A 14,636-nucleotide genomic window follows, 5' to 3' on the forward strand; every position below is an offset into this window, starting at 1 on the left:
CACCAGAACAAAGATTCTTGGACTACCAAGCTCTTTCCTGCCTCTGTTGTTTCTATCTTGAATATTCTCTCTATATCCCCTTCCAGGTCTCAACAAAAAATGTCCTTTTCTCAGCCTGCTATAAAAACCATTTCTAAAGCGGCCTCCTTGCCAACTCTGCCCAATCACTGTTTATCCGATAATCCTGTTTATTTCCTTCATAGCCTTCATCACTCCCCTAAATCACCTAGGTTATTTATGTGGTTACTTGTTTATCATCTTTCTCCCCCTATGAGCATGGAAGCTCTGGAAAGGCAGGAGTTTGTTCATCATGGTATCTCACTGATGCCTAGACAGCGCTGAGCATGAGCAGGTAGTCAGTAAGCATCTGCTGAACCACTGACTCATACAGTGACATTCAGTTTCTTTGCCCACAAACCACGTGCCCAGTACTACAAGCCACTAAGAGTTAGCATAGCAGAATTTCTCTTCTCCCATTTTTTTCTACCTCCACTTCTGAGGAAGGTCTGCAATGAGAGGGCTTCAGGGCTGGAAGCAAGAGGGAGGAGAATCGTGGGCTGCGGTTTTCTGAGGTTCAACCTTACAGTCACAATAGACTAGTTAAGTGTCCACAATCATACACACTGTGTGTGTTGTTGGGTTAGCTTCTAAAGCACTTCTCCCTGGCTCTGTCAGCTCTGATTTCCCTAAACTCTCCCTAAAGCCCAGGGACTTGAAGGCTTGGACTCTGGAGGAAGAGAGATTCAGTCTGAAGTTTGGCTCTGACACTTCCCAGCCATGTGACCTTATGCTCCTCAAGCTCCCACTTCATCTATAAAGTGGGGATGACATAGTACCTACCTCTTAAGCTGGTTGTGGGACTAAGTGGAAAATTCAGATCGAGGACTTAAAGTGCATGGCACATTGCATCCCACCAACAAGCATCCCAGCCCACTCCCCAGGTGCGGCCCATCCCTCTCCATGGTTACTTTTATCAGCAATGTGAGTTTTAGTTCAGGGTGTCTGCAGAGTTCTGGAACATAGAGAGCCAGCCAGGACACACTGCCTTCAAAAAATCAGGGTGAGTGTTCTGAACAGAAGGAACGGACTTTCCCCCACCTTTGTGATTTCAATACACCTCTCATCACCTGGCCTGCAACTGGGACGACTATTACCAAGTTGGCTTGTTGGGTGTTTAGTTGGACTCGGGTAAATGGGTTTGCTTCTGATCTCAGGCCAAGTGTGTAATGGTTTGTGGAATGCTGGTGAACAAAACAAACAAAATAAAACCTATCAAAGCAAGAGAAAGGAGAACCCTTAGAATGTTTCTGTCCAATACCGTTCTCGATGAGGGGTATGAAGAAACAGCTCTCCTTCTTAATTACAAGGCGATAAGCATTGCTGCTTCTCTCTACCACACTTGCAGAGTGGTTCTCCTCAAATAGCTCAGTGACGGCAAGGGGTTATAATAATCACAACAAAAGATTTTCAGCTAACATACAGGCTGAATTGTGTTTTAGACTTTAAATATTAATATGTGAAATTTTACACATAGGTAAAATCATAGCATGGTTTCTGCTATACACTTGGTTTATTAATCACCTGCAAATTTATCTTGAATAAACAAAATCAACGTGGTGCCAATGGCGGGGCATCCAAAGGAAACAGTTCTCCTGGCAACTTGTCTCAGTCAAGCTAATCCCCTATCACTTTATGCCTATGAAAAATGGGATCATAGTTACTCCACGTGAAAAATGGGATCAGGAGATTTTAATGAACAACCATGGCTCAAACAAACAAAGGAACAATAATGGTGACAGATAAGGAACAGAATAAAGCTACCTGAAACCAGGGCCTTTATAAACCCAGGGAACAATTGCCATGCAGCATTATCTTGGAACAGGGAGAAGGGGATGCTGTGCTGCTGGCTGGGAGCCAGGGGACGGCCCTTCCTGTGGTGTTACCTTCACAAACTGCACGTCGCTGAGGATGTGGACTGAGTAGTCAGGTGTGTAGAGGTTGTTGCTGCTGCTACACAGCTGGGTGTTGCTCCCCCCAAAGTCGCTGCGCTCACGGTTCGGAGACTCTGAGCGGTTCAGCCCGCTGCAGCGGGAAGGGGACCGGTTTACTGCAAAGGGTGAGAGAGAGGAGAGGGAGAAAAGGCAAGGAGGGAGGGGTGTGGAAGAAGGAAGGGGGAACAGAAAGAGGGAGAGAGAGAAAGGGGTGTTGTTTTACTGAGGTCCCGCGGGACATTTAGATGATGGCAACACCGGCCCTCGCGCCTCCCATCAGAGCCCAGGAAAAAGCCCTCTTGTTCCATCTAGGAGCAAATACCTAAGACCTCACGGCTCCACTCTGCTCAGGCTCCTCCTGCACCCCACGACCTCTACCAGCCGTGGTCCACCACCTTTTTTGGGTCTGGGCTAAGTGCAGGAGATGAGGACCCTGCTATGAGTGTGGGGTGGATTGCTTCCCCCAACCATGAGACGCCACTCTTCATTTCTTCCCAAAAAAGAGAAATGGGAGGCTGTCAGCCTCTCCTAACACAGATTCAGTTCATGGGTTCCAGTGAAGAGCCTGATTCCTCAGAGATCTGCTCCTTGGTTCTTTCAGGGAAGAAGCTTGGGAATTTAATTCTGTCTCTTAAGACAATGCTGCCATCAATCAAAATGATTAGCATCTATTTGGAGTGACTTCTGGAGGTCTGATGGTCTGTTTAGCTGCCAAACTGTTAAATTGTTGTCTGGCAAACCTTATAGCAGCGGAAAGATTAAAATGACAATAGGTTGAATCACTTTCTCATTAGAGCCAGAATAATCACTGCCTTGATTGGATTATAGAATTAAGGGTTCCACCTCCAGTCTTCCCCTTTTCAGTAAGTGTCATTCACATACATGCTCTTTCTTAAACCAGGAACCTGGGATCTCCTGTGACTCCTGCCAGTCGTTAGCTCTACATCAAGTCTCCACTTCTGACATATTAAACCCGTCTGCCTCTACCTCTGTCTCCACTCAAGTCCCAGTTACCACTGCCCTCGCCTGGACGACAGTCTTGTCTCCCTGCTTATAATCTCATAATCTATTCTCACCTCAGCTGTCAAAAGCACATTTTAAAAACACAAATCAGCTTCCTGTTGAATCTCAGTAAAATCCACACTCCTTGCTGTGACTCCTAAACCCCCCATGACTTGACCCCTGCTTCATCTTGGGGCTCCTTCCCTCCCCTGCTTGCTCTGCTCTAGCTTACTGGCCACCCTGGGGATCCTCAACCACGTAAGCATCCCCCACCTCAGTAGGTGCCATTTCCCCTGCTCCCCCTCCCCCTCTCATTTCACCCTTACTCTCCCTCTTCCCCCACACAACCCCCCCATTCAATACCCCCCCCCCCCCCAATCCCTGCTCTCACTTCTCAGTCATCAGGTCTCAGCTGAAACACCACCTTCTCTGGTCTGGCCACCCTAAGAAGATTCCCCGTTTTCCTCTATCAACATCCCCTGTTCATCCCTTTAAAGCACTGTTCACAAGTTTTAATTAATTACACTTTTCCATTTATTTGTAATGTCTACTCAATGAGACCTTGTCTTTTCTGGTCCTTGCTGTACACCCAAGTACCTAGCACAGTGCGTGGCCCAGAGGAGGTACTCAGTAAAAAAGTATAGAATGAACAAATCAGCATTAAGAGTCCCTGAAGGAGTTTTTATTTGGAATCTAAATTTTGTTCTAAAAAAAGATTTCAGGGCTCTCAATCAACCTGGAATCAGAAGGCCTTTCCCCTGCAACCTAAGTCATTTTGGGGAAGCTGACTTCTTGAAGTGAGGGGTGGGTAGAAGGACACTCCAGAAATGCACTGGAGAGTTAAATACTGTGCAGTGAGAATCCAAGGGCACCAAGAAGCCTCAGGCCTTGGCCCCACAACTTGAGGCCGCAGGGAGCATCAGGACCTTTGGTTTGTTTGTCTGTTTAAAAGAGCATGTGAAACAGGGGGTCCTGGAGTTAGGTCTCTAGGGCTCTATTTATCCACTGGTTGACACCAGAGTGACCAGGGACCGAGAGGGACAGTGATGGCATCATGGAGAACAGAGTGAGGCACCAAGGTGACTGTAAATGGCAGTATTACTGGGCAGAAAAATACCCGTTTCACGTCTGGTCCTGGTCCCTTGAAAACAAACTGATGAGGTCTGGCTTGCCTAGACCTGCTGCGGCGGTTCTGAGGTGGCAGCTGACTACGTAAGTTGGTGGTGCTTCCATGGGGCTGGCTGTTGTGGAAAAGTGGGCAGGCTGTCCTGTAGGAGTGCGACTTCTTTGGTGTAAGTAGAGTCTGGAAAACCACACCTTGATCTGGTGGGTCTTGTCCTCAACTCAGTTTGGAACAAGAAGAGAGTGTGAGCCGTGGTTTGTAGCTTCAGTTACCCTGAGAAATGACCATTGCTCCTTGATAATCCTCCACGTTGCCTGATGGGAAACGTGCTTCACATACCCCACATCTGCTGTTCTACATCCTCATCCCTTAGTCATAATTCAAGATAGGGTCAGGGAGGTTGATAGGAAAACACAATCCTATCGCATCTACTAAACAACTTCTGCCTGAATCACTTCCACTCCATGTTGGAAACAGAGGAAACAGCTTCGTCCCTGTTCCCCCCAAAGCTCTCACCTTCACTGACACCGAGCACAGGCAAGTCACCCTGCTGTCACTCACAAGGACCCACAAGTCAAACACAAGCGACATCATTGTTGTGCTGGGAGGAAAAAATATGTCTTTTTTTTTTTTTAAGTAAAAACAATGCTATTGAAGGTTTATTCATAAAATCCCAAAGGATTCCCAACACCGAAAGATACAACTGCCTTACAAAGGTCAGGTCTATAAAAGCAATTTTTAAATGAAAAAGGAATCCTCATTTCATGACAAAGAAAGTCCCAGCTCATTTGAGTGTTGTGCAAGATCATTGTTTTTGTGTCCCAGAGCCTGACATTCCTCAGTAGGTAGGATGCTGATGAGTCGGCATTTTGGTAATTGTCCACATACACTCGGATGTTTCTGAGCAAGGGGAATGGAAATGTTTTAATAAAAAAAGAGAAGAAATCAGTAACAGACGCGTGTCCCAGCAGCATGGCAAACTAGTTCAAGTTGTATAATTCCCCTTGGCATTTCCTAAGAGCATGGAGGCACAGCTTGTGGGGAGTGAAGAGAGAAGGAAAATCCTAAGCCCAGCACAAAGAGGTCTGAGGCGACAGATCAGGCAGTGATGCGTGATACTGACCACAGGACTCCTCAACAGGAGGCGAGCCAAGCTGCTAACGTATCCCTTGCCCACTCTTGCTCTTACCTCATACCCTCAAGCTGGCCCTGGAGAGGTTGGGTGGTGGAAGGCAGGGTTTTCTGCTCTAGACCCCCAATGGCTGTGGAGAAGTGTGGCAGACCTCATTCCTGCAGACTTCGAATGGTCGAATGGTCAGTCTGCAAGAGCTATCTGTCTTGGATGGCAAGCTGGAGTTACTGAGGTTGGGTGGAGAAGACACTGGGGTAAAACTCGGTCGGGGTGGGAGAAGGGGAGGAAGAGGATTTTACACTGCCAGTTAGGGCTGGATGGAACCTCCCCTCATTCTGCACTGATAGGCAGGGGTCCTGAAAACCTATACACAGCTCTGGGACTCTTGCTTTACTCGTGACACCTGTGTCCGGAGAGCTTTCACAACTCTATCCCAGGAGCAGGACCCACGATACAGAAGAACACCCCACTCTCCTTTTCAGTCTGGGGATTTGAGGGGAGGTAGGGTTTGGCAGCTGCCCACTTACATCTGTCGGAGCATCAGGGAGGGACAGGGAGGAACAGCCCAGTTTGGTCATTGTCACTGTGCCACAGTCCATCTGTGTTCTCTAAACTGGGTGGGGAAATTTAATTACATAGGCTTATAGGAGCACAAACTAGGATTATTAAAATTCATCATTCTGGGGTAATATTCAACATCAGACAACCAAATGCCAAAAGCTCTCTGTCAAAGCCACAATGTGGACTCTGCAAATCAGCCCAAGTTAGGAGCCCAGATGAACTCGCTCACGTTACATGGAGATTTAATGGTTCCCAAATGTTTACTACGCAAGAGCCGACCCAAAGGAATATTTCCACTTACCACATTTCACAAAGTAAAAAGATTATTTTTAGGCACTCCCTTTATATTCTGGGGAAAAAACTGTCCTCACTGATTTCAAAGTACATTACAGATGGACAACTGGGCGTTGAAAAAGGACCCTTGCTCACAACCTCTCTCCTGCTTCTGTGCTTTTGTCGATTCGGAAGGACTGTCATGGGGAACTTGAAATCATCTCCACCATCGGGAGAAGAAAAAAAGGAATAAATCTGGGGAGAGGGAACGATAACTGCAGAAGGGCCATATTCTCTCAGCGGTTTTGCTTTTAAATGAAAGCACCTGCAAATCTGGCTAATTATACCACACTCTGGAGGTAATCCACACATCACTCTACTCTCTTTATTTCAAACTAAGGCTCAAATAGAAGGAAACTGCCTATGGGTAATGGCGGCAATATTTGGTGTAGGCACCGCCGGCCTAAACCCAGGGTGAGCACCGTAGTTCATTAGCACAGCTGCTTTCAAAATGCAAGCAAGTCACAGCCCTCTAGAGGGCACAAAATGGCCACATTCGGAAGGGCAGCAAGGTCCCAGGCAATAGAACAGGACCTAAGAGACTCGGATTCCAGTCCTCATCCCTCTGTCTTCCTACTACACCGCTGACAGCGACCGGACAGCTTAACTTCTCAGAGCTGTTTCCTTACCTATCGTTGCCCAACAATCATCCTTGCCCATCTTCTAAGGTGGTTGTGGGGATCAAATAAAATAACAAAGGTTTTTTTGTTTTGTTTTGTTTTTGTTTTTTGAACTTAAAGGCCCTATTAATTTCCAGGGCTTATCTAAGATGGGGGTAAGACATAATATGTATCTGGATCATAAATCAAGTATGGGGACCAGAATGTGCCCAGAACGGCTTTCCATAAAAATCCAGTGACTGAGGCTTCTTCTGTTGATATGGAACAGAAGCAAGAGTGACTGGAAATACCAGATTATAGGTCCTGGGGATGTCACCTGACCGCTGGGAAAGCTTGGCAGCTGGCTATAGAAAGAGATGAGACAGAAGAAGGTGGGGAGAAAAGAGCCCAAGGAGAAGCAAAATGTTCCCATCTCTCATTTTCTCCTGCTGTGCCCGCCACTGCTCCACTCTGCAGAATTAAACCAAGGGTGGGCATAAGCTGGCCTTGCTCTCCCCTGCTTCCTATTGGGTTGAACACCCACAGTCATGGAAAATGGGGAGAAGTTTAAAAGAGCTCTCAGAAGCACCTGGCACCAGCCAGAGCTCGACTGGAAGACTCAGTACCTCCTAGGGAGACTGCATAGCAGAAATGAGTCACCTTAATTTTCATAATAAGTACTGAAGAACTAGAACTAATCTTTTGATAAGTAAGAAGTTATAATTAACTAGGTTGTCTGGTTAACTGAGGTTAATTAAAAAATATATACTCCCGCTCTCATGCTTTCATTCTTCTTGTTTTTAATGCTTTGATCCTTTTGGTTGAAAATCTTTTAAAAATGTGCATCTTCCCTTTCTGCTGAAACTTCATAGCACATTCTTCATTCACCAAGATCCTCACACGGGAGGGATCGTGAAAGTCTGTGATGTGGTCATTTCTAATTTTACTGGCATGCGGGAGTGACCACTTAACTGGTAAGGGTACCAGATTGGCGTCTCCCATTGATGGTACTCCTGTAGTCATCATGAAGGCATGAGCTCTCATAAGTCGAGAACAAAATTTATTTCTTGGTGGAAAATCTCCACTAAGTAAGAGAGAAAACCTTGGTGAAATTTGAGTAGGTGATTAATTCGTCTCGTACAGATAAACATGGGAACCAGATGGTTTTTGATGGGAAAATGTGATTTGTGAGAAAGTAGGAATCAACATAAATAGTTCTGAAGTTGCAAATTTGGGGGTTTGAGATCTCAGGACAGAGCCTTTTTGAATGTTGAGGGTCTACTATACAGGCAGTGAAACATAGCTGGGTTCTTGATGACTGAGGCTATGGTGTGGCCTCAAAATCATTACCAAAGCATTGGGATGAGGGAGACAGATGTGGATGGTATGGGAAATTGGGCTGTGCTTTAACTTCAGGGCAACTTTTTTTTTCTCTTTTTTTAAACTCCAGGGTAACTTAACAAACAAATTCTTAGTTTGGTCATTACTTGCTCCATGACCCTAAGAGATCAACTTCTAGGGATAAAAACAGTATAAACACAACCAATTATTCAGATTTATTACATTCTACTCAGTCCTTGAATAACTATGTGGCTCTATGAGGAGCCACATAGTAACCCGATTAAAAAAAAATCCAGTAACTTATTAACAAGAGAGTTTAAGCCTAATGAAAAGTTGCTTTGAAATTTTTACATATAGCATCCTTTGTATGAGCAGAGCCAGAGAGAATATGGTCACTACACAGTAACATCACAAGAAAGATGAGGAGGGGTTAGCAGGTTAGCTAAAGGCAGAGACCACATAGAAGAAAAGATGGAGGAAAAAAATATTGGGTTGGCAAAAAAGGTCGTTCAGGTTTTTCCATAAGATCTTACAGAAAAACCCGAATGTACTTTTTGGCCAACCCAATAGGAATAAAGCATAGCCTTTCATTGTTTCTTCCTATTTTTCTTCTCCTACAGCCCTTATCCCTCTATGCTGCACTCAGACAAATGATAAGGAAAAATTCACACCATCCCTCACCCCACCATTTCTCCATCTATGTACACAGATACATCCCTGGGGGCTAAGTTCACAAGTGACACCATTGAAGCAGCAACACCTGGTCAGTGAGTACAAGTGAGTGTTGGCAGTGCAACGTGCTATGCCTTCGTCTTGGGAGTGCCTGTTGGGACAGACCAGTTTTCACGCGGGACAGTGACAGAGCCCAAAGTCCTCTTGCAAACCCCACAGATCTATGGAGACCAAGACCCCATGCATGTTTACCTGGGGAGCCTGCCAGAGAGTCCCCTCTGCTGAAGGCGAAGGTACGAGACACAGAGACGGGCACTAAAGAGTCAAGAATTTGTGAGTTGCATAAGGGAAGATAAACACAAAAGGAGAGAGACAAAGAGCAAAGTGTGTGAGACAGTCTGTTCCTGGATCTTCACAATATCACATTTCTCTGCCAAAAGGAATCTTGCCTCTGGAAACATGGAAATCGCATCCTCTCACAAAGTCACTTTCCAGAAAGAAGAAAATAAAACAGCCTTTGCTGAAGGTCTTCCAAAAAGATACACAGTGATCTTTGAGGGGATCAGACCTGCCATTGACAAGAACAGGCAGTGCCCCAGCAGGGAGTGTGTGTGGGCAGTGCTCTTTTCTGTCTGAGGCGCCTTTTGGAGCCTGCAAATGTGCTGGGAGCCCAGCACTGCATTTCCGCCAGGCTCTCCCAGCTGTCTCAGGTCTCCAGCTCACCTGTGAGAGGGCTGAAAGCAAGGGCATGCTCCTGCTAGGGGCATCCTTGAGGAAACTGTCTCCTGCCTCGGACTCCCAGGAGCTCCCTCTGTGGTCATCGTGCTGGGGAGGAACTGTGCGTGGCTAGAGCCTTAGGACACAGGAAGGGCAGCGTTTCTAGCACTCTTAATGTGAATCAACTTGATAAACTAAATCTAGTGATTTCTTTGCAACTGCAAGTGCTCCAACGCACCTCTTGTCCTATGCCCTTTTCCTTTTCTCTCTGTGCCCACAGAGACTGAAACGATGCTGGTTTTCACTTGGGGCCTGGGTGCGGTAGAGTGTGTAGCAATACTCCAGTCCTTTCCCGATCTTGACCCTGATCAAGTAGTGTTTCTGCATGGGAATCTGTCTTTATTTCTCTTATCTGATCATTCCCAGAGTCCCTTCCAAGGAGCTAAATGAAGTCAGTCTGCAGGTGACAGCACACTGAAATAGGTGGCTTCCACAGTCTTAGCTGCTGAGCCTGATGATTTGCCTGAAATTACCCAATAGTACAAGGGAGTGGGGAGGGGAGAGCCTTACACCTACCTGATAATCACTTGCTTTGTCAAATAATCAGTCTTTGTAAAAGAATATTTAAACGGGCCCCTAGTGTTGCAAGACACACTGGAATAAGAAACCCCATTGTCTCAAGAAGAATCCTAGCACTTCTGGGCCACACATTAAATGCATACCCAGCCAGGCAAATAGGATACTTGTTCTCTCGCTGCTTGCACACCCCTGTGGGCATCTGTTCTGGCCACGCTGAGCTCAGGCCCCATTCCACCGGAGTGCCAGGCTCACCACAGTCCTCCTGGGTTCCCTGGCAATCAGAACCAAGACAAAGGAGGCAGTGCTGACTGTGCCCACTTTGTCCTGCACAGAAAAACCAGAGGGACTTACTTGTAACCTCAAGTTCAACTTTGAGGCATCGGTCACAGGGCTATGTTCTGGCAAACTCATCATCTCACTTATCACCTGCAAGGCTGACAGAGCTCTAGGCTGGCATCAAGGACAGGGATAGTTTAGTAGACTGAGACCCTACAAGAGTTTACTGCCTTGTGCTCAGCTTAAGCTCTTCCTCAACCTACAGGTGAGGTTCTTGGCCAGTGAAAGATGCTGGGTGGCTTGATCTGGGCTGAGAGTGGACCTGGAACAAGCAGGGGTGGGGGTGTGGGGTGGTGGTGGTCTTTGCAGTTATTCACATGTCACTGTATTGAGTAAGGAGGACTCGGTGGGGGAGGATGGAAAATGTTCTATACCTCTACAGGCTAGTTTAATTTCTTTTTCCTCCTGAAGATTGATAAAGATGCTCAGAAGTGTGGGGAGGGAAAGAGAGGTTAATATTTCTTTTTAGTTAACCAGTTTTGAAGGAGAGATTAGTGTTGTAAGTTTACTCTGTCTCACTGATAAAATGGAAGGATTTTGATATAAAGAACTAGAGACAGGAAGGAGGGAAAGGAGGAAACCAGACATCTTCCTACTACTTAAAGATTTTTTTTTTTTTTTAAAGAAAGAAAAGTCATCCAAATTAGATGTGCTTGGGAGCTTTAGGTAGCTCTTTTCCCCTAGAGTTCCTACCTCTTTTGGTCCCAAGGAAAAGCCAGAATAGGGCCAACATGACTAGGTAACATTTCATATCCCAGGAGTTACTCTATCTTGAGCAATCCCCAATGTGATGGATGGTGGAAAGCTCCTTTAGAGAATCAAGGTTTACCTGGTCCTATAGACCATCCCTCTCCCATCTAGACTTCTTGTTCTGAGAACTGATGCTTCCTTCATTGACCTTAATTGAGATTTGTTGGCTTATGTAAGTATAATAATGTATCAGGATTTTTTATTTTACAGCTTTCCTTCAACTAATATTGGACCACCCTTTGGGTGTGAGCAGCTACTTCAATTTCATTTCAACCCTCTGCTGGGCTAGGCTGTGAAATTACGCTGCAAATTGTTCCAATATTCCCACATAGAAATTACATTCTGTAACATGATGGATCTAAAATCCGTACTTCATTGTGCTGTGTGCACTAGTCAGGACACCGGAATGCATCTAGGTAAATCACCAATCTGGTGATTCGGAGCAAGTCATTTCTTTAGTTTCTCTATGTTAAAATGGTATCTACTTTTCATGTGCCAGGGATTGTGATATCAAGCTTTGGGACCCTCTGATAAATCCCAATATAAAGCACCATGTAAAATCTTTTTTATGATGAGAAAAAACACCCATTTGGCATTAAAATGGCCACCATAAACACTAAGAGCTGAAAGCAATGCAAAATTCAGACTGGTGAATCAAAGAGAAATCTAGAGAAATAATGCTTTCTGGATCACACTTATATCACAATAAATGCCATGCCCTCTAAGCACAAGTGCAATAACTTATGCAGGAAACAGAAGTGCAATAACTTATGCAGGAAACAGAGAGCAGGTAGAGCACAGATGGGGCAGAACACACCTGCCAGCAGCCCTGTGCCAGCCCCCACCACCAGCATGCACAGCCAGCTGCAGACAGCTCTCCACCAGCTGAGATGTGGTAAGTGAGGAAAGAGAAGCAGATAAGCAACATACGCACCAGCCTGGGATTTCCATCCTAAGATCTTGCAGTCATTTCTTACCAACCGCCACAGACACAATAATAGCATATTAGGGTTTGCAAGTAAAGGACAGTAGGTGAATTATCACAGCAGAGAAGGAAAGGCTGAACCTCCACCAGAGCACACAAACCACCTGCCTTCATTCCCTGGCAGGTGACAATAAATGGTGCCTCCCCTCACAACCTCCCTCCCTAGCCATTCATCATTTGCACATGAGCAGAGAAGCAGCAGAAAACATTCCAGACACGCAGAAACTAAGCCACCCGTGGTCCGTGGGTACCTGGCAGAAAGCAGTGTTCCTGGCAGAGCACACAGAGTCTGCCAGCATGTGTGTTAGCCCCAGCCAGGGCTGAGAGTGCTCAGTCCAGGTCCCCAGAGTGGGCTGAGGCAGGACCACGCCAGGGAGGACGAGGGAGGGGTTTGAGAGATACATACGAAAGACAGAGGATCCAGCCAGACTTCCAACCTTCCGCACATCGTTATCTAAGGACAGAAGGATGCAGTGTGTTTCAGAGGCAATTCAGAAAACACACCTTCTTAAAGGAATTCTCCCTCTTCCTCCCCGCCCACAGCGCCAATCAACTCTGTAAAAGTAGGGCAATCAGGTGGAAGTGTAAAAAGTAAAATAAACTGTCTTTTCATATTGAAAATTACCACTATCCATCCCTAACACTGGATAATGTTACAGTCTACCACGTACTCCCGCTTCTGAAGCCCGGGAAGGTAAAAGGCTTGTCCAGGGTCCATAATGGGAGTCATGACTTGAACCCAGATGCATTTTCTCCACTATCCCACTGCTTCCCCAATTAGCTATGGCTTGGAAACTGGAATACCTGAGCAAGCAGTGGTCATGATGGCTGGGACACCATAGTAGGTGAAGGCTCCGTTCTCGAAGCGAAGGCCTTCCTTACCAACCTCCACCTCCACTTTACCCTGGAGAAAGAAGGAAGTGTACTAAGGGTGTGGACGAGCACTTCCAGCTCTTTTAGTGACTACGTCCCTTCTGCTTGGATAATAAGTGGGCTTAAAATCTTATCACAGGAGAATGTGAGTTCTATCCGGATATGTTTCAGAAACAGCATGCTGCTCCAACTTCAGGAGCCCTTGACAGTAAATTACTTGCTTAGTTTATAAAGCAGCATCCAGTCAGGAACATCCAAGCTTTCCTTGCAGACTGTCATGGCTCTTCCATGATGCAGGTCCAGGCACCAGCTAGCCCAAGACCCCGTAAACGGCTCCACTGGTGTAGTCTGAGACGAGACCATCTCTAAGTCTGGCTGAGATAAAGCCTGATTCTGTGAGAAGCTTGTGCATATAGTGTGCAACGATGGGCCTGAAACCGTGTATATGCACTGTGAGGGTCCATCCCACACCCTGAGGCCTGTACCATTTTTATCTCCAGTTTGCAGATGAATCAATTTTGAGGCTCAGAGAGGTTAAAAAACTCGGTCAAGGTTAGTTAGGAAGTAGCAATATTGGAGTTTTAAAGCTAGATATTTCTGATTTCTGAACCTACACTCTTGCCACTACATTTTATCCCTCCAAGATTTATTTGAAAATGGTTAAGTTTATACTAGGCATACGACTCTGCGTGTTCCTCCTGTTTTATAAACAATGTAACAGGACCCGTCTGGATTTCCAACAGTAAAGAATGCAGCTCCATTTCTGGAGAAGAGAGGGCATTTTCTTGAGGCTATCTGGAAGGATGGGTATGAGGCACACCACCATGTCCAAGCAGACAGGCTGCAGGGCGACTCTAACAGAGAGGCCCTTTCTAAGTCAGTGTGAGTTTAATTAAGACTTAAGGACAATCGCTGTATTTAGGGTCCACCAGATTCTGCCGGGAAGAGACGGGGAACAGGGACAGAGCTAACGGTGGAGCCAGGCCAGGACGCCAGCACTACCTAGTGCTGGAACCATGCCGGACACTTACTTACGGGCTTCTCCAGGCACCCAGGGCAGAGGGTGACTGTGCTCATGTAAGTACTGGGTGAGTACTTGCTCATTTATTCCCTTCCCAGTCCCCTTAAGGAGGCAAAGATTAAGGGACTGCAAAGGCTGAAGTGGGTAGAGAGAGCAGATGTGTTATGTGTTCCTCCAGAAAGCAAAGCAAAGACCAGTGGGTGGAAGTCAGAGATGGTGAGATTTCAGCTCAACAGAGAGGAGGGCTTGAAACAAGAAGTGTCTGAAGTTTGGGAGGCAGTGCACAGTTGCATTCCCGGGCATGGCCAAGCAGAGACAAGGAGGTGTTAGGGATTCTGTAGGGCAGCAATTTTGGAAATTCAGCAGCAGAACCGTTCTGCTGGGAGGTACCGACTGCAGCCCTTCACAAACATTGCTGATGTCAAACTAAATGCCATCAAGATCCCACCACTCCAGGATGCCAGCCAGTCACAACTGTCCCCTTCTGTGAGTCATGGACAAATGCCCACCCCAACTGGCCTTGCTCCCAGGGCAGCCAGCTGAGCCTTGGAAGCTGGCACGGAGCAGGCATGGCCGTTCCTCTCCAGCCTGGAGATGTCCTGTCTTGCCCTTGGAAGGTCC

The 14,636-nt window shown here is 46.4% G+C and overlaps 1 protein-coding gene across 3 annotated transcripts in view; it reads right to left on the bottom strand.

The window, feature by feature from the left end:
• CNNM1 (cyclin and CBS domain divalent metal cation transport mediator 1) overlaps positions 1-14,636 on the bottom strand; it is a 52,579-nt gene that overhangs the window by 7,940 nt on the left and 30,003 nt on the right. For 2 of the 3 annotated variants that reach the window (XM_057737549.1, XM_057737548.1), the window contains exons 5-8: positions 12,926-13,025; positions 12,528-12,575; positions 9,007-9,069; positions 1,944-2,107 (exon numbers count right to left, since the gene is read on the bottom strand). In XM_057737549.1, the coding sequence (XP_057593532.1) occupies positions 1,944-2,107; positions 9,007-9,069; positions 12,528-12,575; positions 12,926-13,025 (375 nt within the window). The remainder of the gene's footprint in view (positions 1-1,943; positions 2,108-9,006; positions 9,070-12,527; positions 12,576-12,925; positions 13,026-14,636) is intronic. The other variant, XM_057737550.1, reaches the window with a different exon arrangement.

The sequence above is a fragment of the Hippopotamus amphibius genome, chromosome 5 (genome assembly GCF_030028045.1).
Source record: "Hippopotamus amphibius kiboko isolate mHipAmp2 chromosome 5, mHipAmp2.hap2, whole genome shotgun sequence".
In the NCBI taxonomy this organism is placed as follows: Eukaryota; Metazoa; Chordata; class Mammalia; order Artiodactyla; family Hippopotamidae; genus Hippopotamus; species Hippopotamus amphibius.